Genomic DNA, 17,576 nt, shown 5'->3' on the forward strand with positions numbered 1-17,576 from the left:
TATCGGAAAAAACGTATTAAATCATATAAACTGATTGCTCTTCACACAACCTGATTCATCATCTGAAAAGAGTTAAAAGTAGTTTGAAACAGTTTTGGCAGTATGCTTCATGAAAGCAAACAAACCACAGTCAACGTCAACTATTTTTCACTGCACTGGCAATACAGAAAGTCAAAATATCCTTAGTGTAGAGCATTACAGCACAAACTTGCGTAAAAAAGTCCACTCCCCGCGAAACATTGTCCACAAGGAATACCTTGATAACAGAACATCCAAAAGTGTTACTTTTCTACCAGCGGGCACCACATGTAGACAATTAGGACTTCAGAATGTTCATATCAAACTGAGAAAATCAAAGCAAATTATCTTCACGTCATTCATAAAATTTTTTACATAGCAATAAAAAATATTTTGACTTAGAACTTGATTTAGGATATAACACTCCTTCAGCGATGTAGTGGACTGTCTGACACTGTGTATTTTGCTGAATTATCTTACAAACTATCTGAAGGAAGATGAAAGTTAGATAATCAGCTAAGATTTTATTGTCAGCTGGAAATCTTAACTACAAATTACTGACACTGGATGGAATTATAGCTAAGAAAAATTTCATTCACTCATACATATCTATCCACTTAAAAAAGAAAAAAAAAAACAATGAAAATTTTCTAAAACAAAATAACAGGGGGTTTTTTTGTGGGTTAATTTCCCTGGTTTCTATATCCATTTATAAACTGCTTCTCAGGTTTTTTTAGTAAATGAACTTGTTTTGCTTTTCATTTCCCTCATTTTTCAATCGTTTTCTTTCCAAGAACTTAATGATGCTGATTTATTTCATCTGCTGAGTTTTTTTTTTAACCTTAAAACTAAAAATATAACTTTTTTTTTATCTTTTTTTAAATGTTCTACAACAAACTAAAACTAAAGTTATGAAAACTTTTTCATAATTATAAAACCATAACCATATTTAAAACTCAACAAAATTGTATTGATTTCTATTTTGTAAAATCTTGATTCTGTTTTGTAAAAGTTTTTTCTAAAGGTAAAAAAAAGTAATTTTACAGTCTAAGTTTTAAAACGAAAAGTATATTTCATAACTGATGTTTAACATTTTATGACTTAGTTCCTTGGAACGATCAAGACTTTAAAGTCATAGGGTGCGCAAGTGATTCCAAAACGACCATCTAAGCGTGGTAACTCTTCGTCAATCGGTTTCTCAAACCGAAAGTCTTTCACTAATCGTGAGATAAAGATAAACAACTCTATCTTGGCTAGCATCTCCCCTAAGCAACTACGTGGTCCGCCTGAAAACGGCAAAAATGCTTTCCCTAGTTTATAATTGAACACTCCTGATTCGTCCAGCCAACGTTCGGGATAAAAACTCATGGCGTTTGTCCAATGATTCTCATCGTGATGAATATTCCATAAGTTTGTTATTATTCTAGCTCCCTTTGGAATGTATATGCCACAAATAGTACTGTTCTCCATTGCCTTGTGTGGCACTCCTAAGGGTGCTACGGACGAGAGTCTCAGTGTTTCATGAATTGCGGCTTGCACAAGGTGAAGCATTGGACGATCATCTAAACACGGATACCGTTTACCTCCAGTAATTTTATCAATTTCATTGTAAAGCTTATCTTGGTACCCAGGCCGATGCAAAAGATATACAATAAACCAAAGAACTGTGTGTGAAGATGTTTCCATTCCAGCAATTATAAAATCGTTTAAAAGAGACTTAATATTTTCGTCGGTAACTTTTTTCTCTACGCAATCTTTTTCCATTGCTGCATCTGATGAGACTTTTATTAAAGCATCAGTCACGTCTCGCAAGTTATTTTCGTCATAAGTATTTCTATGTTCTTCAAGCTTTCGCTGCAGAATTGGGTCACGAAGTCGTTGAATTTCGGCGAGATTTTTTGAGGCAGCCGTGGGAAAATAGCGTAGCCATGGTATCGAAGAACTTAGACTAGTTGCATTGAACGTACGCACAATTAAGTTTGAAAACTTAATGATATCCTGAAACTCTTGATCATCTTCTTCATATCGATGAAAAAAGAGAATAGTGCATATGATGTTGAGGGTAGATAGCTCTTAAAAAGAAACCGTAGTTATCAGCTTTAACAAAGATAAATGTGAAAGAGTTTATACATCACGTTATATATAATTATACATAAACTTTTGTTGCTGCGAACTGGCTACCTTTAATGAGCAAGGTATTTACTAGAGATGTACCAAACCAGTTTTTTTTTCTGAACACCCTGAGTATTCGGTTATGATATTTAAATCTGACCTCAGCAACTTCAAAAATTTATTTTGAACATTTTAAACGTATTTTTTTTTTTTGGAGAAGGTAAAGTTAAGATTAAAATCTTTATAAAAACTTGCTCAGTTATATGGATTCAACGATTTGACTTATAAAGAGAGTTATTAGTCAAATCGTTGAATCCATATAACTGAGCAAGTCCATATAACATTATATTTCAATATAATGTTATATGGATTCAACGATTTGACTATAAGTCAAATCGTTGACTCCATATAACATTATATTGAAATATCATTTGAAAAACAGGAAAGCATATATGGATTATCATACTAACTTATGATAATCCATATATGCTTTCCTGTTTTTCAAATAATATTTCAATATAATGTTTTTTAAAAACATTATATCGAAATATTATTTGAAAAATATGAAAGAGCTTTGAAATCACTATCACAGATTTTTTTATTAGATGGTTGTTTGTGGTGTAAAGAAGAAAAAATGTTAAGAACTAAGAGTGAAAATACGAGACGTAACTTAGAAGTTACGTCTCGTAACTTCACTCTTAGCAAGTGTAATTAATTTAAAATCTACTTTAGATGAAAACCAAATGAAATAATTCGTCATTATAATAGCTTAATTTGAAGCAGTTAAAATTCTAAAAGTTACGTTAGCGACCTACGAACTATCGCTACCAAGGTAAATAATTCGGCGCTGTTAAGAATTTACTCAAAATCAAAATTGCTACCAATTATGACCAGTTACTACTTTGTTACGATAAACACGTTCTTTCTCAAGGATACTAATTTTTCAAAGACTTTGCGTAAGTATTTTAAAGCCAAAGTATTATAATTTTAAGACTATTGTTTTGGTCGATTTAATAAGAGGTTCAGAAGATCGGTTCGTAAAAATTGGCTATAAAAGACAGGAGGACATTTAAAAATAAAACACAGGTGTCCGAAGTGAGAGTAGATCTTACAAATATTTAAAACTTTCTTTTTTTAATTTTGTGGATGTTGAAGCAGAAGTCTATTGAACAATATCTCCAACACAGCTATTTTTTTTTTTTTTAAAAAAAAAAGAAAGCTTATATCTTTAAGTTATATCTTGAAGTCACGAAACTCAACTATTAAACTACATGTCTTTAAAACACTTTGTAAAATGCAGATGCAATACATAAAAATGTAAATCAACCAATAACGTTTAAGCCTCCTTTGCAGACCTCTAGAAAGAAGGCTCAAGGTGAGAGCAGGATCTATTATTGTTTGACTATCGCGTAGAAAGAATCAGTCATTATTCTTATATTCTCACATGTAGTTGATTTTACTACCAATAAACGACAAAGATCAGTGCAACGAACTGTTACCTAAATTATGCATTGTTTAATATATGACAAATAATTATTTAATACTTACCTATTATTTTATGCAAATTTACTGGCTGTCCATTTGTTTTAAACAACTTCTTGTGTAAATGACCGCTCTCTTCCACTGCCATTTTTTCCATTCCTGCCAACCCATCTGCATACATCTTCAGAGAAGATATTGCTAATTTTCTCAAAGCTTTATAATGAGGGCTAGGATCACTGTTGATGAAATCGCTGATAGTTCTAACTTAATTTAAAAATTTGTTTAAAAAAAGTTGATAAAAAGATAAAAGAAAGATCTAAATTTAATTTGATTGACAAAAAAAAAACATAAAAATTATCTTATTTTTAGAATGCTTAATATACTCACTCGGAACCTTTCGACGACCAGCAAATATTGAGCCTTTTTTAATCAAAACTTCTTCAATGCCTTCCAAGTTGTTTACAACAACGTATCTGATTGAGCCAATGCTGAAGCCAAAGACATCGCCATATGTTTTTCCAAGTTCAATAAACCTTTTATACGGCTCTCCTTTACTTAACAAATGGATGTTTCCAAATATCGGTAGAGGTATTGGTCCTTGCGGATAGCTCCAACAGTCGATAAGATGTTTGATGTAAATGAAAACGATGTAAATTAACGGTGGAAGCAGAAGAGCGCTAACGGCTTCAACAAACATAGTTTCATAATTTCTTTTTTTATAATAAAAAAAAAATGTTTTTACAAAAATTGTTTGTTAGCAAAAACTATAAAGTGAAATGTCAAAATCCATTTTAAGTTTCTATCAACCACTAATAAATACTGAAGCACTGGCAAGCACTGACAAAACCGAAAAGTTTAAAACTAATGTCTTTCGTTAAAATAGTTGTTCAATAGAGATTACAAAGGGTTTATTTTTGAAAATGGTTTAACAATTAAGGTTTAAGTAAAGTATTTTATCATTTTCCGCCTCCAATCTAAAAATAGATATTGAGATAACTTCCCAAAACAGCATGTGCTGCAGTAAATATTAACTTAACCATTCATCATTGTGCTTTAAACACACACACATTGACACACACACATACACACCCATAGATAAATAAATAAATAAATAAATATATATATATATATATATATATATATATATATATATATATATATATATATATATATATATATATATATATATATATAATATAGTTTGCTTTTATTTGTTACAAATAATAACGAACAATAGTCTCGGCGAAACATTACAAAAGTCTTGTCGCTTTATTTTTTTTGCTTTTTTTTTTTGGTAGAAACTATGCATAAGATTTGGTGGAATTATTTTTGATGGTTTTTTTAAATAGAGAAACATCCAACACTAATATCATGTCGAAAATGATGTTGTTTGAGATTTTAAACGCTTTTATAATCTCAAATTAAAATCTAAGAGACTACAAAAGATGACTTTGAAAGGTAAGAGATTTTAAAGGGCTTTATCATGTCAAAAATAATTCAGAATAAACTTTAAATAAAGGAACTCGTTTTATTTCGTTTCAACTGTAATGAAAAAATAAATATTTTTCTATATAAATGCATTATTTCAATGGTTTTTAAAAAAAATTTTAACACTATTCAATAGGTATTTGATACAAATTCAAACGTACGGCTATAGGAAAATTTGATACAAATGCAAACGTACGGCTATAGGAAAATTAAGAAACTAATGATAATTAAGTTTTATATCTTAAGCTCAAATATTGATAAATATATAAATTTCAAATAAAAATCTGTTTTTTGTTTAACAAGATTTTTTTCATAAAAATAACGGAATATTACATATTTACATAAATTTCGATAAAGTTTGTTTAATAATTGTGAAAAAAAAGTATGCGTTTGCTTTTGCAGAAATCTCACATTTCAAATAACTAGCATTTGCTACATGCTATATAGTTGCTATATAATTCATCTACCTTTTAGTTCTTAATTATTAGTTCTTAATTACCCAATGCTGTGTGCTAGAAGATCAATAACACAACTGCCAGCTGAGTTTTTTTATTAAGATAAAGTATTTTTTATGCATTAGTTTTTAAGATAGGTACTACAAAGTTATAAATGTTGCATGAACTTTTAGCTGAGCAGTGTGATTACACACAACTCAGAGGTTCCTTCTAGAGTTATTTGGTTGTATAAAGGTTTTCTATATAATTACTTGTTTATATATATATATATATATATATATATATATATATATATATATATATATATATATATATATATATATATATATATATATATATATATATATATATATATATATATATATATATATATATATATATATATATATATATATATATATATATATATATATATATATATATATATATATATATATATATATATATATGAAGGGTGCAAGGGGAAAACCAGTGAGGTCACATTTTCGGATTTTTCGAATTATTCACCCTAGCAAGTATGTTGCTACACCATTGCAATTAAATAAATCATTAAAAAAAAAATTAAGTAACCCTTAAATTTAAGCATGAAAAAAGGTACCACAAAGGGTAAACTGGTGATGTCCAAATCTTTCAAGCTGTATAAGAGTGCTGTTCATAATAAAGCCAATCAAAATCATTTTGGGATAACGCTATCCTTTAAGGTGAGTTTCCACTAATCCGTTTAGCTAAGGGAACGGAAAGAGATGGGAAAATTAATCACGTGAGCATATGCAGTTTGTAATTTAATTTTCCTGCAGCTTAGTTTTTCCTATCATATCTGTCTCAAATCAACTTTTTCCCGTGAATAAACAAATAGCGAAACGAGCAGCCATTCAACTTGCTATTATTTTTGAAAAATAAAAACAAAAAAAGTGTAAAATTTTCCAAGAATTTTTCCATTTTCGCAACTTTGTCATAACTTCGTAATTTTGTCAAAAACATTTATTTTCCTATAACTAAGTATGTTTTTAATTTTTTACTATGAAGCAAAATGGAAATCATTAAGATATTTAGTTACTCACAATTGCAACTTTATGTTTGTTTTACTGCTAATTTTAAATTGTATAAATACCCGAATAAAATGTTAAAAAATTAAAGTTTGAAGTGTACTGTCCGATTTACGATATTGTTTATTATAAATTTAATTTAATAATGACCGAATTAAATGTGGATTTTTCAAGAATACAAAATGTTTTAACAAACTTGGAGGCTCATTTAATAGAAGTGGAAAAATTTCCATGCTTATGGGACACAACAACTCGCGCATATAGGAAACACCTTTAAAAGTTAAAGCATGGAGGCAGATATCTACTTTGTTAAATGTAGAAGGTAATTATTTATTTTGCGAAGTAAATTTCAACAAAAATATATCTAAATAATAAAATAACGTAACCTGTTTTACATAAATAACTTATTTTTATTATTATTATTTGTGTGTGTGTGTGTGTGTGTGTGTGTGTGTGTGTGTGTGTGTGTGTGTGTGTGTGTGTGTGTGTGTGTGTGTGTGTGTGTGTGTGTGCGTAGAAAAAACTTAGACTTCAGCATGGAAAAAATTGAGAGAAAATTTTCGTAGATGCTTGAATCGTCAAAAAATGGCTGCCATGTACCATACATCATGCCAATTCTTCACAGAATTAATGTTTTTGAAAGATGCCATTGGGGTAAAATTGACTTCAAACATAAAATGCGATATTTTTGCAACACAGCATCCAGTTGAACACAGAGCACTTGAAAATATTGACAATTCGATTAGAGCATCAAGTTCAAGAAATTAGCTGACTTTAACAGAAAATGAAACAGTTATAAATTCAATTACATCACCTCAGATAATTATCTTAACGCCAAATCATATGAAAAGAAAAATGAAAATTGACCCATTACAAGTTGCTCTTGAAAAAGCAATAATGAATGATGTGGAGCAAAATAAACTGATGAAGATAAACAAAAATGATCCGGATGAGCTATTCTGTAAAAGCTCTTTTCATAATCTTTCAAAAAAGAAAAAGAAAATAGCAAAAATAAAAGTTATGGAAATCCTCATTGAAACGGAAAGTGACAATGAATGAAAATGTAAAATTTAATTTTAAAACAAAATATATTCTATATACTAGGATATTAGTTATCTTTACATTCAATATAAATATTTAAGGTAAACAATAAAATACTTCAAAAATTAAAACAAATAACTAAAAAAACTATATATATTTATGTATACATACACACACGCACGCACGCACGCACGCACACACACACACACATGCATATATATGTATATGTATATATATATATATATATATATATATATATATATATATATATATATATATATAAAGGAAAAGGAATTTCATCTTTGATCAAATGTATTTTGAGTATATATTAAAGAAGTCTCGAAGTGATTCCCTCACTGCTTTTGCATCACGACTAAAGTTATTTGAGCCTAATTGATTTTGTAAAAGTGTTTTTCCTTGGTAATCCAAAACATTACTTCGCCATTCTCCAGCTTTAAAATCAGAGGATGTTTCATAATCAACAAATTTGAAGAGCAATATTTTGATTAAATGGTTCAAACTGACGACTATGCACAAGGTAGTTATGCAGAGCAGTTGCAGTTTTAGTCACGTTAATTACAATATTTAATTTTGTAATAATTGGTTTGCTCTATATGTCTATTATGTATAGAAAACCGAATTACCAAACGCCGATAATTAATTTTAACTGTACAGCTAAAAGTGAAATAAAAAACTCGATTTTTTTGTAACCTACTTAATAATTTATTTCGAACAAAACATATTAAACTGATTACTCTTCATACATCGTAACCTGGTTCCTCTTCTGAAAAGCATTAAAAGTAGTTTGAAACAGTATTGACAGTATGTTTTATAAAAGCAAACAAACAGTCAACGTCAACTGTTTATCACTGCACTGGTTCAATACCGAAAGTCAAAATATCCACAGTGTAGAGCATTACAGCACAAATTTGCGTAAGAAAATCCACTCCCCGCGAAAAATATTGTCAATAAAGAATACCTTGATAACCCAAAAGTGTTACTTGTTCACCAGCGGGCACCACATTTTAGACAATTAGGACATTTGGATGTTCATATGAAACTTAGAATACCAAAGCTAAGTATCTTTACGTCATTCATAGAATTTATACAAAGAATTAAAATTTTAAATTTAACCTTAAAACTAAAATTGTTTCTATTTCTTCATAAAAATGTATGTTAAAACGGTTCTATAACCAACTTTTTTATAATTATAAAACCATAATTAATAAACCGTTTCAAACTCAACGAACCTATTTTGCGTGTGGTTTTAATGAAGCTGTTTTGGTCTTGATTTTTGTGAATTTTAATTTTGTAATGTTTTGTAACAGTCGTGTTTCTAAAGGAGAAAAAAAAAGTAATTTTACAGTCTAAGTTTTAAAACGAAAAGTATATTTCATAACTGATGTTTAACATTTTATGACTTAGTTCCTTGGAACGATCAAGACTTTAAAGTCATAGGGTGCGCAAGTGATTCCAAAACGACCATCTAAGCGTGGTAACTCTTCGTCAATCGGTTTCTCAAACCGAAAGTCTTTCACTAATCGTGAGATAAAGATAAACAACTCTATCTTGGCTAGCATCTCCCCTAAGCAACTACGTGGTCCGCCTGAAAACGGCAAAAATGCTTTCCCTAGTTTATAATTGAACACTCCTGATTCGTCCAGCCAACGTTCGGGATAAAAACTCATGGCGTTTGTCCAATGATTCTCATCGTGATGAATATTCCATAAGTTTGTTATTATTCTAGCTCCCTTTGGAATGTATATGCCACAAATAGTACTGTTCTCCATTGCCTTGTGTGGTATTCCTAAGGGCACTACAGATGAGAGTCTCAGTGTTTCATGAATTGCGGCTTGCACAAGGTGAAGCATTGGACGATCATCTAAACACGGATAACGCTGACCTCCTGTAATATTATCAATTTCATTGTAAAGCTTATCTTGGTACTCAGGCCAATGTAATAAATATACAATAAACCAAAGAACTGTGTGTGAAGATGTTTCCGTTCCAGCAATTATAAAATCGTTTAAAAGAAACTCAATACTTTTGTCGGTGATTTTCTCTACGCGACCTCTTACCATTTCTGCATCTGATGAGGCTTTTATTAAAGCATCAGTCACATCACGTAAGTTGTTTTCGTCATAAGTATTTCTATGTTCTTCAAGCTTTCGCTGCAGAATTGGGTCACGAAGTCGTTGAATTTCGGCGATGTTTCTTGAGGCAGCCGTGGGAAAATAGTGCAGCCATGGAATTGAAGAAATCAAACTGGCTGCATTGAACGTACGGATAGTTAGATTTGAATACCTTACGATATCCTGAAACTCTTGATCATCTTCTTCATACCGATGAAAAAAGAGGATAGTGCAAATGATATTGAGGGTAGATAGCTCTTAAAAAGAAATCGTAGTTATCAGCTTTAACAAAGATAAATGCAAGAGAGTTTACATATCATGTTAAATATAAATATACATAAACTTTTGATGTTGCAAACTAGATATCTTTAACGAGCAATGTATTTACTAGAGATGTACCTAACCTGTTTTTTTTTCTGAACACCTTGTATATTAGGTTATAATATTTAAGTCTGACTTTTTGAAGTTCAACATTTTGATTATTTGAAAACATTTTGGAGAAGGGAAAGTAAAGTTTTAAAACTTTAGATTGTTTGAAAAAATGGAAAGAGGTTTAAAAAGACAATCGCAGATTTTCTATCAGATAGTTGTTAGTAGGATAAACTATAAAACTATAAAAGTAGGATAAACTATACGGAGTAGGGGAGACTTGTACTGAATGGACCTTGTACTGAATGGACCTTTTCAAAAAAAGAACTTCGGAAAATAGTAGAAGGAAAGTTATCTGAGGTATAGATTGTAGTAATTATATGGGTAACATGTGGATTTTGATAAATGTACTGAACGGACCGGACCATTCTCCGATATGAGAATTTATTGCGTTTCAGTTTGTTAATTACTAAAACAAAATACTCTTGCTTTTTTAATATAAACATGTTATGAAAGTATGACTAATAAATTAAAAATAAAAATAATATAAATCATAAACTTCAGTATTGGAAGACAGCGAATTTTAGGATACAAGTTACTTAGTAAAGTACTGAGTTTTGTTTTATCATATTTCTATTTAAAATATTATATTTCATAAAAAGTGAAATATTACTTTAAGTTATTTATTTTTTTTAGATAAATTATTTTTCAGTGTATTTTGTAGCTAGAAGTTATTTTATAACATCAACAACTTGATACCAAAGTAGTAAAAATATATCTTGATATTTCATGCTTATGATATATCTTGAAAGAAACTATTTTTTATCTCCTTTATGTGAGTTTTTTAATGTGGGAAAAATTTTTCAGGTTCAACCAAGCATAATTAAGAAACATTTGAGCTTGTTTATCAAAAACCTGAAGAAAGTAATATAAAAAATTACGAATAGTAATTAGGTATTACTCAATGTAACTTATTCAATTTAAATCACTAATATTAAATGTTAGTAATAAATTAAACTTTAAAATACACATATTGTTCTACATTTAAACTTTTATAAATGTTATATGTAAAAAATAACACAGGAAAGTAATTTTGATGATAAAACTATATACAAATTTTTTTCATTTTTTGTTTCAGAAACATTATGAGATCGATAGCTCTTAAAATGAAATCGTAGTTATCAGCTTTAATAAAGATAATTGCAAGAGAATTTACATATCACGTTAAATATAAATATACGTAAACTTTTGATGTTGCGAACTGGCTATCTTTAATGAGCAAGGTATTTACTAGAGATGTACCAAACCAGTTTTTTTTTCTGAACACCCTGAGTATTCGGCCATGATATTTAAGTCTGATCTCAGCAATTTAAAAAATTTATTTTGAACATTTTAAACGTATTTTTTTTTGGAGAAGGTAAAGTAATGATTAAAACTTTTATAAAAACTTGCTCAGTCACATGGATTCAACGATTTGACTTATCAAGATAGTTTATGCTAAAGTCTTTTTTAAAACGTTATATGAAAACATTCTTTGAAAAACAGGAAAGAGCTTTTAAATGACTTTCGCAGATTTTTTATCGGATGGTTGTTTGTGGTGAAAAATAGGAAAAATGTTACGGAGTATTCTTAAGTCTCAATTCGATATTAGACCTAATTCTTGTCTCGTAAATACACTCTTAGTAACTATAATTTACTTTGAAATGCACTTTCACTGAAATATAACTGAAATGATGATTCTTTGCTGAAAATAAGATTGTAGAAGTTTCATTAGCTAATTATGATGCACCGTTACCATGGTAACCATCTAGTTGCTGCTAAGTGTCACTTTAACAATCTGGAAGGAAAAACCTTTATTTTTTCAACATATTTAAAAGTTTTTATTTGTTTTATATTTCGATAGCAGTTAGTCCATAATATTTAAAAACTACACCACATTCTTTTTGTAATGTGATACATTTATTAATTAATTCTTCTGAGTATGCGCGAATTTTTAAAGTCATAGAACAGCTATGACAACAATAATTCAATACTTTTAGTTATTATAAACTATTTGCTTCTGAAACTTCATTTTGAATTACTTTATTTTGAAGTAAGTATTGTTATAATCGTCTCTTATCGTTAATGTTTTCAGCTTTTAATGAAAATCCTTTGATGACTTGCAGAATTAACATGTAATACTACCGAATATGATTGCATGATTATATGCAAATTAAACGTCATACCTGTGAGTTATCAAACCAAAAATAACCTTCTGCGAATATTTGCGAATAATTGTATTTATTCTATTTTATAGAAAGGCACTTCGATTTCCCGTAAGGTTCTTTTTGATAAATGGGTACGAATCCCGAAAACTTCGAAGTTTAATGCATTGATGAGATAATTTTTTGAAGAAATAGGAGATGTTTGAATTTCTGAAGCTGCTTCAAAGCGCATAAAAAATGAGGTTGGAAATTTTCATCATACTCTTCAGATGAAAAAAGACAAAAAAATAGAGAGAGGCATCAGAAGCGCTTCCTGTACACCTATTCTTCTTAGATAAATAAAAATATTATATTTATTGGTCCAACATTTAAAAATGTATAACATACTTCCCAGCAGAATGGCATAACAATTGGACCTGGCCGGCCAACAAAATCTTTTAACGCTTGTGGTCCTAAAGCTCAAAAGTACAAATTGCAACATTTCCTGGAATCAAGTAGCCAAGGTTTTATTTCGGTCCGGCCACAGACATGAAACTAAGAAGAAAGTAAAAAGAGATTCAGGTACAATTTTAAAAAAGACACAGGAGTCATCGCTAAAGCAATCAGCATTATTGTCGGCGGGGTAAGTGATCGCAATGATAATGGATGCTAACCTCTCCACTTAACAGTACCAATAAATTTGTGAGCAAGCTGGAAGCTTAAATTGTGAGCTATATCCCTTTTACCACAAATTTAAAGAAGCCAAACGGTTATGTTATCCTCAAGGAGTTAAGACAACTGAAACTTCTGCAGAAAAAAAACCTCTACAAGCTCTCATTGATCACACACTTTCTTTCGCTTTCTTCAAATTCAAGATTTTTTTTATGTTTTAAGGATACTAAATATATCATTAGGAAAAATCCTGTCACATCGTCTACTTGGTATTATGACCCCATTAAACTGGTTTTCGCGAAGGAGTCTACAGATTTAACAATTAAAGAAGTCATTATTTTAGGCGATTATTAAATTAAATGCTTAAGCCCACCAAAGTATCTCTCGGAGATCTTGACATTACCATAATACCAACTATGATACTTTGTATGATAGACGGAAAAGTTTTCAATGCGGTGTCATCATGTTCTTCCACACAATGCAAATATATATATATATATATATATATATGTATATATATATATATATATTCAAGAAAAGAAATAACCAAAGAATATCTTTCCTTTGGATTAGAATTTTTAAATGCGTTCTTCACGCGCTGTTAAGAATTTACTTTAAATCGAATTTCTGCTAAATACGATGCAAACGTTTTACTAGTCATTATTAATCTATAAAACGTCTTTTTATGGTTTTGCGGATGTTGAATAGGGTGACACAAAATGTGTAAAAAAAAAAACAAAAAAAAACCGCAGTACATTTTCCTGTTCTATCAAACTTAGAGACTCTAAAAAAAAATTTTAGATTCCTAAGTGATCAGGAAGAGCTACATGTAAATTTGAAAATTTTAGATTCCTAAGTGATCAGGAAGAGCTACATTTAAATTTGAAAATTTTACGTTCCAAGCATTTTTTATTTCTTCAGTTTATTTTACTATCTTCAGATCATTCAGAAAGTTTTGAAAGCGTTTGAGATCAAACTTATTGCAAGTGTAGTAAACTATTTAGGAGATGTTAAACAATTAAAGTTAAGCAGAGAATCTGTCAGAAGGCGACATTACAGATTTTTAGAAGAGGAAGGAGGCTAGATAAGTAATGAATATATTTAATGGCTAGTAAGATGTTAGTTTTACATTTTGATGGTAAAGTATTAAAGCATATTGAGAAGAACACTAGACAGGCCACTACTACAGATAGACTTTCAGTATCTGTAACTAGCCCAGAGTTTAAAACCAAATATGATCTTTTACTTGGTACCCTTACCATCGATATGGCTATAAGTATTATGAATCTCCTAGAATATTTTAAAATTTGTGACTTTATTATAGGATTCTGTTCTGACACCACAGTAAGTAACACTGGATGGAAATCTGGTGCAATAACTATTATGGCAAGATTTCTTGGTAAACCATTTCTTTGGTTATTGTGTAGACACCATATTGTCGAGCTAAATATTACTTAGGCTTTTAATGCAATTTCAAAGGAAAAATCTAAAGCCCCTGCAAATAAGTTGCTAAAAGATTTTCAGCAGAAATGGATAACAGAGCTTTATCCAAAAGTTTCAGCCAGTGGTGCTGTAGAAAAGTTCAAACGATTTCCTGAGCAAGACCTTATTGTTGGCAGTGACCTCTGCAAACTCTATTTGAAAGTTAAAAAGTTGGTAACTAAAGCACTAGAACATGAAATTTTTCCTAGGTATGTAACAATAATATTAAATGTAACAGTTTTTCCATGCATACACTTTTTGAATATTTGGCGTATTACATGAACGTTAAATCTGAGAAACTAAATAATTTTCACATCTATCAGCCTGGCGCCTGTCACAATGCAAGGTTTATGGTCTATGCAATATACTTTTAAATGCTTGATATGACATCCACAGTCGTTGAATATCTGACTCCTGAAAAGAAACATATGGTCGCAAAGGTAGCATTTATTGTTGCTATTTATTATGGACTTGCCTTTCTTAAATCAGGCAAATCAGAGCATGCCGTTATAAATGATTTTAATGCATTTAAAATTGCTGAAACAATTAAAACAGAATGGGATTATGAAGTTGGAAACTCACTTCATAAAAGCATGAGTAACCACACCTGGTATTTGTCTCCTAAAGTTGTCGTACTATCGCTAGGTGATCCTCATATGAAAGCAGATGCTAAGCGTTTATTCATTGAGAAGCTTTTAAAATTTCCAGTTCCTAAGATATCAGAGATTTCTGTAGAAGCTCCATCGACTTTTATTGTTACCAGTGATAGTAGATTAGAGGACTTAATTACAAAGGAGAATTGGCTTTTTTTTATACTCACAGGTCACACCAAATCTGTTTGAGAGTGGTCACACCGAATCTGTTTGAGAGTGGCATACTTAAAGCGATTTCTTAGCGCTAGATTCATACAAACATTTCACTCAGCTAGTTCGCAATCTCAGTGTGATTAAAAACTGCGCAAAAAGAAATATTAGCTTTTTTGTTCACACTTCCCACAATGAGGATCAAAGACAGAACATTCTTTTGGTAGTAAGGGAACATAGAAAACTAATTACAAAAGATATGTCGCTTAAGGAACTGGTAAACCTGAAACCTAGTGTTGAAAAATTAATGTAAAATAATATCTATAAACATACTATAAACAGTGTTTTGTTTTTTCTTAGATCAAACAAAACTATAGTTATAAACATATTTTAACCTCAATTTCTTATAAAAATCGTCATCTTCTTAAAAAAAAAAAGTCTTCATTTTAAAAGCGGGGTGTGGAGGTGTGTGCCCCCCTAAAATTATTAAATCACGTTTTACATTATTTATACAACTCTCAGGGCCAACGACACCCTGTGTTGCTGGCCCTGAGAGTTGGAAAATTAATGTAAAATAATAGTGAACTGTAAGATACTACAAACAGCGTTTTTTTTTCTTCTTGGATCAAAGATCAAACAAGAATTTAGTTACAAACACATTTTAACCCGTAAAAATAACGTAAAGTTCAGCCAATCCTCAATATTTGAAAAATTACATGTAGCACTTCCAACGAAGAAAAATAAATAAAATTTTGTATTTAGACTAACTGAATGTTGTAGAACAGGTTAAGCAACTGCGGTTTTTGATTTTATAAAAATTTCATTTTTCGATCCTAATTTGTGTCACTATATGTTGAAGCAGACGTCGATTAAACAATTCTTTCAAAAAAATCGTTTTTTTTTTTAAAAAAGAAAGTTCATATCTTTAAGTTACGTCTTGTTGTGGCCAAACTCATTTAATCAACTACATGATTTCATTAAACTATATAAAATTCAGATACAAAAGATAAAAATGAAAATCATGTTGCTGACCTGTCGTTTTGTGAACTAATAACGTTTAAGCCTCCTTTGCAGGCCTCTAAAAAGAAGGCTCAAGGGGAGAGCAGGATCTATTATCGCTTGACTATCGCTTAGAAAGAATCGGTCATTATTCCTATATTCATACATATAGCTGATTTTACTAACCAATAAACCACAAAGATTAGTAACAAGCATCAAGCTTTGATAGTTACCAGTTACAACTGATTAACAATTTTTACTCTCGCAATGTTTTTTTTATAATTAAACAATTATAAGCTTTTGTTAGCCTTAAAGATGAACGAAATTTAGCATAAATAAGAATAAAAAAAAAATTTAGAATAAACATTAAAGAAAAAATTATTAACAAAAATTATTAAATAACATAAAATTTAGAATAAACATTAAAGTAAATGACAAATGAATATTTAATGCTCACCTATCGCTTTATGCAAATCTACTGGCTTTCCCTTTATTTTAAACAACTTTTTATGTAAGTGATCGCTCTCTTCCACTGCCATTTTTTCCATTCCTGCTAGCCCATCTGCGTACATCTTCAGAGAAGAAGTTGCTAGTTTTCTCAAAGCTTTAAAATGAGGGCTAGGGTCACTGTTGATGAAGCCCCTCATAGATCTGTCTTTATTTATAAAAATTCGCTTTAAAAAAAGTTGATTAAAAGATGAAGGAAAGATTTGCATATGAATAACATACTCACTCGGAACCTTACTTTTAAAAATACTTAATATAGTATAATATAATTATTATGTTAATAAAATACTTATTATAATATAATATAATCTTTTTTTTTTAGAATGTTTAATATACTCACTCGGAACCTTTCGACGACCAGCAAATATTGAGCCTTTTTTAATCAAAACTTCTTCAATGCCTTCCAAGTTGTTTACAACAACGTATCTGATTGAGCCAATGCTGAAGCCAAAGACATCGCCATATGTTTTTCCAAGTTCAATAAACCTTTTATACGGCTCTCCTTTACTTAACAAATGGATGTTTCCAAATATCGGTAGAGGTATTGGTCCTTGCGGATAGCTCCAACAGTCGATAAGATGTTTGATGTAAATGAAAACGATGTAAATTAACGGTGGAAGCAGAAGAGCGCTAACGGCTTCAACAAACATAGTTTCATAATTTCTTTTTTTATAATAAAAAAAAAATGTTTTTACAAAAATTGTTTATTAGCAAAAACTATAAAGTGAAATGTCAAAATCCATTTTAAGTTTCTATCAACCACTGATAAATACTGAAGCACTGACAA

The 17,576-nt window shown here is 30.0% G+C and overlaps 2 protein-coding genes and 2 pseudogenes across 2 annotated transcripts; 2 read left to right on the forward strand and 2 right to left on the reverse strand.

Moving 5' to 3' along the window:
• Positions 1 to 877: 877 nt before the first annotated feature.
• LOC149878462 (steroid 17-alpha-hydroxylase/17,20 lyase-like) lies at positions 878 to 4,319 on the reverse strand. The gene is made up of 3 exons (XM_090072939.1): positions 4,000 to 4,319; positions 3,679 to 3,876; positions 878 to 2,090 (listed from the first exon to the last, which is right to left on the reverse strand). Exons 1-3 carry the CDS (start codon positions 4,307 to 4,309, stop codon positions 1,120 to 1,122), a joined length of 1,479 nt encoding a protein of 492 aa, XP_089929065.1. The 5' UTR covers positions 4,310 to 4,319; the 3' UTR covers positions 878 to 1,119.
• Positions 4,320 to 6,746: 2,427 nt separating this feature from the next.
• LOC149878463 (uncharacterized) lies at positions 6,747 to 7,660 on the forward strand (annotated as a pseudogene).
• Positions 7,661 to 9,012: 1,352 nt separating this feature from the next.
• Positions 9,013 to 17,576, reverse strand: LOC149878464 (steroid 17-alpha-hydroxylase/17,20 lyase-like). Its single transcript, XM_090072993.1, has 3 exons — positions 17,130 to 17,576; positions 16,740 to 16,937; positions 9,013 to 10,031 (listed from the first exon to the last, which is right to left on the reverse strand). Exons 1-3 carry the CDS (start codon positions 17,437 to 17,439, stop codon positions 9,064 to 9,066), a joined length of 1,476 nt encoding a protein of 491 aa, XP_089929119.1. The 5' UTR covers positions 17,440 to 17,576; the 3' UTR covers positions 9,013 to 9,063.
• Positions 14,103 to 15,596, forward strand: LOC149878465 (uncharacterized; annotated as a pseudogene).

Source organism: Hydra viridissima, unplaced genomic scaffold (genome assembly GCF_058129835.1).
Source record: "Hydra viridissima isolate aposymbiotic clone 2 unplaced genomic scaffold, HvirCarnegie_v1 scaffold_15, whole genome shotgun sequence".
NCBI lineage: Eukaryota > Metazoa > Cnidaria > Hydrozoa > Anthoathecata > Hydridae > Hydra > Hydra viridissima.

Excerpts from the sequence above, each read along its gene's own strand:
- LOC149878462 (XM_090072939.1), bottom strand. The coding sequence starts at position 4,309 with ATGTTTGTTGAAGCCGTTAGCGCTCTTCTGCTTCCACCGTTAATTTAC. Across the intron at positions 3,877-3,999 it reads TGGTCGTCGAAAGGTTCCGA|TTAGAACTATCAGCGATTTC; the intron begins GTGAGTATATTA and ends TTTTAAATTAAG. Across the intron at positions 2,091-3,678 it reads AAATTTGCATAAAATAATAG|AGCTATCTACCCTCAACATC; the intron begins GTAAGTATTAAA and ends TTTCTTTTTAAG.
- LOC149878464 (XM_090072993.1), bottom strand. The coding sequence starts at position 17,439 with ATGTTTGTTGAAGCCGTTAGCGCTCTTCTGCTTCCACCGTTAATTTAC. Across the intron at positions 16,938-17,129 it reads TGGTCGTCGAAAGGTTCCGA|ACAGATCTATGAGGGGCTTC; the intron begins GTGAGTATATTA and ends TTATAAATAAAG. Across the intron at positions 10,032-16,739 it reads AGATTTGCATAAAGCGATAG|AGCTATCTACCCTCAATATC; the intron begins GTGAGCATTAAA and ends TTTCTTTTTAAG.